General features: G+C 40.3%; 1 protein-coding gene across 1 annotated transcript; it reads right to left on the bottom strand.

Moving 5' to 3' along the window:
* Positions 1-217: 217 nt before the first annotated feature.
* Positions 218-2,986, bottom strand: LOC145398687 (uncharacterized). Its single transcript, XM_080271489.1, has 3 exons — positions 2,879-2,986; positions 1,490-1,543; positions 218-1,264 (listed from the first exon to the last, which is right to left on the bottom strand). The coding sequence occupies exons 1-3, from the start codon at positions 2,984-2,986 to the stop codon at positions 218-220; spliced, it is 1,209 nt and encodes a 402-aa protein (XP_080127615.1).
* Positions 2,987-7,365: the final 4,379 nt, after the last annotated feature.

Below are 7,365 nucleotides of genomic sequence, written 5' to 3' on the forward strand. Positions count from 1 at the left end.
CACAGCTGGCGATGGAAAGTGCAACGTTAAGCATTATCTGAAGAGCAAGGCGAAAATTAGGAAATACGCTTTCATCTCTGTCCTGAACAATGAATTCAAGAAGTTCCTCAGGTTTTGAGATGTTTACATTGGTCCGACGTGATAACATTCTGCAATCCACAATTTCCTCATGTAGCTGGTGTCCATCAACATCGGAGCTGTACAATTCCCCAAATGTTCACACTTCTTTTTTCAGGTCGTTGCTGTCGGCACTGTAACACAAGCTCCTGAGATCAAGAAGTAATCCAAACTTGGCATCAGTGTCATGCAAACGAGCAAATCTTTCATCCATTTTTCTGTGAAGGCGGTCAAGTGCTCCCTTCATGATTCTTTCCATTTCCTCTTTGGCTGTTAAACAAGCATCTTTTGACTTCTCATCAGCCATTCGTTTCTTTAGGCTCCGGCGTCTTTCAGTTTCAACATTCCACTCTTGACAGAGACGAAATCCTTCTTTGAGTGACTCACTGACCAATACTTCTCTTTCATCATCAAAATTATCTCTAAGAGCCTTCAAATCCAGGGTAGCATCATGGAAGTTCGAATTCGGATCCTGCAGCCTCTTTTGAATACGGTCAGTGCGAATGAATATCTTACTCAAAAAGCCTAGCAGTGTCAGAAAATCAAAACTCATCATCCGGTTAAACAGCTGCCTTGCTTCACTTCTCGTTTCACTAGTCTCGTTTTCACTATCCATCATGTCCTGGACAACTTGAAGTATCATTTCAAGGTACTTCCTAACGGGCTTCACTGCTTCCATCCTTGCACTCCACCTGGTTTCTGATTCAGACTTAACAACGACAGGAACAGTGTTCTTTACCTTTTCCCAGCGCTGTGTTGAACTAGAGAAGAATACATAGAGAACTTCAAGGGTTCCAAAAAATGTGATCATTACTGCATCTTGCTTGGCTGCATGCACACCCACTAAATTCAGTGAGTGATTGTCGCAATTCACAAACATTGCCAGGTTGTTTTTCTCACTTATTCTTTGCTGAACACCACTTCTATGTCCAGCCATCACTGCAGCATTGCCATAGCATTGTGACCGAGAATCCTGTATATCCATTTTGTCATTTTCTAGCTGTTGCAAGATGACTTCAGCCAAGCTTTTAGCATCCTTCTGGTTTATCAAGATAAAACCAAGGAAAGACTCTCTAACACGGACTGTTTTTCTCTTAAAATCAACTTCCACATACCTCACTACTTTTAACATCTGCTCACGGTGTGCCTGATCAGGAATAGAGTAAAAAATGAGACCATAGTACTTGACTTTCCAAATGCATCTAAGCAGATTCTACCGAACAATAGATGCTATCATGTGAATGAATTCATTCTGGATTCCTGGTGAAAAATAAGACGTGGATCCAGGATGACTCTCCAAATAAGTAAGATGCTCTTTAAAAACCGGGTCAAATACAGCCAGTAGTTTAAGTAAGCCAAGGAAATTTCCAACCTTGGACTCATTACCTTCTTCAAGTGACTCCTTGCGTCCTCGCAAAGCCAGTTTCTGTGTTGCAAGGAATATTATGCAGTGAAGGATTCTCATCAAGATATCACGCCACTTCTGCTTTTCCTTCTCAATTTGTAACTGAAGTTCAGCGTCAATAATTCCTCTATTTTCAACCTAATTTTTATCCATTTCCTTCCACTGAGTGATACATTCCCGATGATTCTCAGTGCTTTCATGAACACATCCTTTCAGGAGCTATCCAATGGCTGAATCCACTTTCCTGTTCCATTGAAGATTGATGGTCTGACCGTGAGTAGAGAAGACAACAGATACAATATGCAGATTTTTAGAAGGGGAATAGACCACCACGACCATCTCCCAGCTTCCTCTTGAACCAAGTTTTCATTATTGACCGGTTAAGTGTTGGTAAAAAAGGACCCTCACTGTTATGTAAATATTTCAACCCAGCTTTATTATTTTTGTTCTCAATGCATCAGGAAATATCCTTGTCGAACTTAATAAGTCCAATGTCATGTTGGTCAAATCACTTCTGATACGACAGTTCGAGGACCTTTGGCACCATCCAGACCGAGTTCATTAGGTTCATTTTTGTCAGGTTCAGTCTCATCTGATACAGTCTCTTCATTAAATTCATCACCACCCATACCATCGTCTTTCCTCTATGACATATCAGCGTTCTCTCTGGCAGCCTCACTCATAGCCTTGTCATACTTCACATCGTTTTCATCTTGCGACACATTTGTACTTGATCATTCCTTGCATCCTAACAAACTTGTAACAGGTGCATGTGGCTCAGTGGAATGTGTAGATTCTGTCGAACTATTTGTTCCGGGCTTATCAAAGAAAGGCATGAAGAACTAGCTCGACTTTTTGCTTCTTCTGCTTCCAACTTTCGTCTCTTCCTTCCTTCTGCTCCAATTTACTTCTTCCTCGTGAAAAAAAGTTTCGTGATCTTGCAGGTTACACACTGCACTTAAATTACGAAATGACACTCTATTAACTCGAAACCACGTCTAATCCATTAGGTTGATCTAAATAAAGTATATAGTAGGTCAGTTATGTCTTACCACTAACCAGTGTCTCAGGAAGGATAACCAATCTGTCAGAAATGAGATCGGAATATGGAAACCCCATCATCCATGGCCCATGCTGTCCACCTACGAGAGTAGTTGTCAACAATAAACGTTTCTTCGCATTCGAATTTCTCGAAAATCATGCATGAAGTTTATGAATGCTAGTACTATCTGATTCTATAATAGGTCTTTTACGTAGTACATAAGTACTTAAAATATTTTACTATTTATTTTCATATAGTTATTATTTATAAATCACTTGTAATATCATATCAGTCAATCCAACAAATGTTCACACTTCTTTTTTCAGGTCGTTGCTGCCGGCACTGTAACATAAGCTCTTGACATCAAGAAGGAACACAAACTTGGCATGAGTGTCATGCAAACGAGCAAACCTTTCATCCATTTTTCTGTGAAGGTGGTCAAGTGCTCCCTCCAAGATTCTTTCCATTTCTTCAACCAACATCTTTCGACTTCTCATCAGCCATTCGTTTGTTTAGCCTCCGGCGACTTTCAGTTTCAGCATTCCATTCTTGACAGAGACGAAGTCCATCTTTGAGTGACTTACTGACAAAAGCTTCTCTTTCATCATCAACATTAACTCTAAGAGCTTTCAAATCCAGGGCAGCATCATGGGAGTTCATATTCAGATCCTGCAGCCTCTTTTGAATACGGTCAATGCGAATGAGAATCTTATTCCACAATCCTAGCAATGGCAGAAAATCAAAACTCACCACAACAGAATGTGGTGAATGTTCCTGGCATAACAGATAGAGTTAGGATTTCGGGGCTTCAATGGTGAGCGAATGGAAGCGTGGCCCATTGGATTCGGCAAATCTGGGCTATTTGGACATTGCTACTCCTCACCCTGCCCTAGGGTGGGAAAGGAGTTCCGGACGATGATGATGATATATATATATATATATATATATATATATATATATATATATATATATATATATATATATATATATATATATAAAGAAAACCAATCTGAGCACAGGGATAACTTATTTATTTGTTTACACAAATTAGCTAACAGGAATTCGTTACTCCAAAGGCAAATTTTACTTGAAATACATACAAAGTAATTTTATTACTTTACATAACAACGAAGACTGCTATTTATTTATGTTGATGTCTGGGCAGATATTTAGGCAACATGCTTGATATATATTTTGGTATTGTGACTTGGTAAGGTTTCCTTGAAGTCAGAAGCTCAAATTGGCACCCCCTTCAAGTAGCGCCCAGGGTAGATGCGCTGCTTGCCCCACCAAACATACGCCACTGGCGGCAATCAAAGATGCCCTTTGTCTTTTTCTCTTGTATTTCTGTTGTTCTGCTTGATCAGAAGATTTTGATTGATTAATCGGTCAAAAGTGGAATGAAATCCCAGAATACTGTCTTCTTCTACACGTCTGACAAATACTCAGCAAATCTTCTCTTAGCGACTTAAATATATATATATTTTCTTATACATTGTTATATATTCTAATGCCATTTCTGTTGCTGTTGTTGCTGTTGCTGCTCCTCCATCATGGCACGGCTGGCCGCAGGTAAGCAATGTCACCTATGGGATCGTCCCACAGGTTCCCTTACGTCGTTCACATTGTGCCTGCGTCTTAGTGTGATATGTGCTGTGTTATGTTTCATTATGTGTGCAATGTTGTGTAAGCCTATTCTTCAAGTTGGGATTGTGTCATCTGTGTTTTTGCCCAACCCAACTCTAAGCTCATAATTGACGAGAGTTGCATGATACCCTGTACTAAGCCTAGCTAACTCTTCTCGATCACCTCTTTTTAAGGATACATGTGGTCGGTGGATGACGGGAGGGGAGCTTGTATTAGTGTTCGGACCGAGGTGTTGTACTGCCTTGCGTGTGTAGTGAGAATGTAGATGTTTCTTCGTTGCTAGTGTAGGAATATCTGGAAATGAGACATCCTATCCTCTTTTACAATTATATTCCTCGTAACCGAAAAGAATTTCCTCACATCCAACAGAAAGTGCAGCCACTTCTCATATCTTAACGTCAAGCTAGGGAACCACATTTTATCCCGATTGTTCTGATTTTCACAGCAAAATATCAACTAGACCACTTACTGAATTAACACAGATGCATATCTTCCTTCCACAATTATAAAGCGATACACAGACATTTCTATTCACGTACTTTGCATCTGTTATTCTTTATTACATCTAAAAGATTAATATATTTTAATAGCCAAATACAAATCATAAATTGTCCACACAAACGTGCAATGGGAGTATGAATTATTGTTCTCGACAGAAGAAAAGGAAAATAGCACATCACCAGTAACGTAGGATGTAACACAATTCCACAGTTGTAAAATTAGAGCCCAATAATGCGTAGAGATGCCTTGCCAAAAAATAGGCAAGAAAATGAGTAGTAGCACTGTTCCACTTGACTGAGAATGAAGTATGCAAAAACACGGCATGAAAAGATTAATAATACAGCATGCAGTGGCACTGTGTGCCATGACTAACAATAAAGTGTGCAGTAACCCAGTGCCTCATAACTGACAATAAAGTATGTCGTAACATGGAGCCACATGACTGACAGCGAAGTGTGTAGTAACAGGGTGCCACATGACTGACAACAAAATGTGTAGTAAGACGTGCCACATGACTTACGGTGAAAGTGTGGGAGCAGGTGTGCAGGAGCGGGATCCTCACAGCCCAGAGCAGGAGCTGAGTACTCAGAACTAACCCGCCTCCCGCCGCCCTTATATAAGCACACTCAGCCAGTTAACGCCTCCCCTCTCATCACACCACCCAGTGAACACATCCCCTTTCACTACCAGCCAGTGAACACATCCCCTCTTACCACACCACCCAGTGAACACTAATCTCACCACACCAGCCAGTGAACACATCCCCTCTCTCCACACCAGCCAGCAAACACCTTCCCTCTCTCCACACCACCCAGTGAACACCTTTCCTCTCATCACATCAACCAGTGAACACCTCCCCTCTCTTCACACCAATCAGTGAACGCCTCCCCTCTCACCATAGCATCCAGTCACCACCAGTTTCTCTGCAAACTCTCGTTGTTTCCAATCATGCTATGGAGTTTGGTGTCATGTGCCCTAGTAATCAAATGTAGTAAGGACGGTAAATAAGCTTACATTGACAGAGAGTATGTGTGTCGTTTGTTGAGTTACGTGAGTTAGGCTGAAGGCAGGATGAGGCCTATAAGGACAAGAGGATGCAATGATATGGAAGGTGTAGGACCCATGAAGTGAAAAGATGACAAAAATTAAGCAAAGATGATGGAAAAGCTTTTTTTACATCATGAAAAATTGCCTGCAAATTTCGAATATAGGTTAGTAATACAATTTTAGTTTCATTTCCTCTCAGTTGTATTTTTTTAGAACTCGCCATGGCTCTAGGAAGTTAGAAAGCATCTAGGCAGTAAACACCACTAGCTACATGTCGTGCCGCAAGTAATTAGGAGACGAAAACCTCAATGATCATTGCCGTGTACTGGCGCTTTGTTTTCATGCGTTGATTTTAGATTTTGGAATTCCCCTGCTAGGCCATGTGATCCTTTCCCTGGTAGACATTTAGATGACTATTAATGCTTTAGAATCTTAAGAATTCACTGGTAATTCTTGTCGCTATTCCCTATCTATAATATGTCTTGTGAACTCCCTACCTGCTCGCCGTCCTTTTTCTTTCCAAGCTATTCTCAAGTGTCAGTGTTGATATGGCACACTTGTTACTGCCCAATGTCCGTATGCTCATCGGTTAAGGAAGCTAGCTAAGACCTCTTCCTTAGCCATTTATTTTTGGATATGGCTGGTTAATATCATTTTATATATTACTTACGCAGAGTTTGGCGATATTGTAGGGATATAGGTAACACGAAAGAGACAGTAAGGTGTAACAAACATAATAAATCGCTTAGGAAAGGGTGTTAGAGAGCTTACTTAACCATTGAAAATACGGACCTTATTGATAGTGGTGCCCTTACCAGCAGCGTCTGGCCATGTCATACTCATCATTGCACAGTCATCCCCATCATTCACACATGCCATGTTTTCCCCAACTTCTCTACATCTTTCCTCCTCCCTCACCTCCTCTCCACTTCTCCTTCTTCACCTCCTCTCCACCTCTTCTTCCTCAACTCCTCTCCCACCTCCTCCTCCCTCACCTATCCACCTCTTCTCTTCTCTCACCTACTCTCCACTTCTCCTTTTGACCTTCCTTTTCTCTCCTTTCGCTCAAGCTCTGCAGTATAAAAAAAAAAAAAATACCTAAATAAAAAACACCCCTTAAAAGACTTAGGAAATATAATAACACAATATAAAATTTATGATTTTTTTATAAAGTTATTATATTAATCGGATTCACTGGTAGAAGAATCGAATATATAAATTATCTGAAAATATCATCCTCACCTTGTGAAAATCCCCAATACGACCACACTTAGAGTACTGCACCCTATTCTGGCCGTCCTAATTATAAAAAGGTAGGGATAAATTTAAGAATACAGCTGAGAGAAAAATTGTATCTTGTTTGAGAAATATACCTTATGACGGACGCTTTGAGGAGCTGAATATACAGTATATACCTTAACTAACCGCATACAACGAGGGAATTTCATGAAAATTCCAGAAAAAAAAAAAAAATCAAGGGACATGATATTGCTGTTGAAAAATACATCAGCAATAGTAAAATCCTTTTTCTCTCTCCAATTACAGAATCTTCTTTACCGAAAACCTTAGTGCAAATAACTTATCAATATATCCTCTGCCCTCCATG

Source organism: Coenobita brevimanus, chromosome 46, assembly GCF_032717465.1.
Source record: "Coenobita brevimanus isolate Jiangsu-jjx chromosome 46, ASM3271746v2, whole genome shotgun sequence".
Classification (NCBI taxonomy): domain Eukaryota; kingdom Metazoa; phylum Arthropoda; class Malacostraca; order Decapoda; family Coenobitidae; genus Coenobita; species Coenobita brevimanus.

Excerpts from the sequence above, each read along its gene's own strand:
- LOC145398687 (XM_080271489.1), bottom strand. The coding sequence starts at position 2,986 with ATGGATGAAAGGTTTGCTCGTTTGCATGACACTCATGCCAAGTTTGTG. Across the intron at positions 1,544-2,878 it reads GCAACGACCTGAAAAAAGAA|AAACTGGCTTTGCGAGGACG; the intron begins GTGTGAACATTT and ends CTTGCAACACAG. Across the intron at positions 1,265-1,489 it reads AAGAAGGTAATGAGTCCAAG|GCACACCGTGAGCAGATGTT; the intron begins GTTGGAAATTTC and ends ATTCCTGATCAG.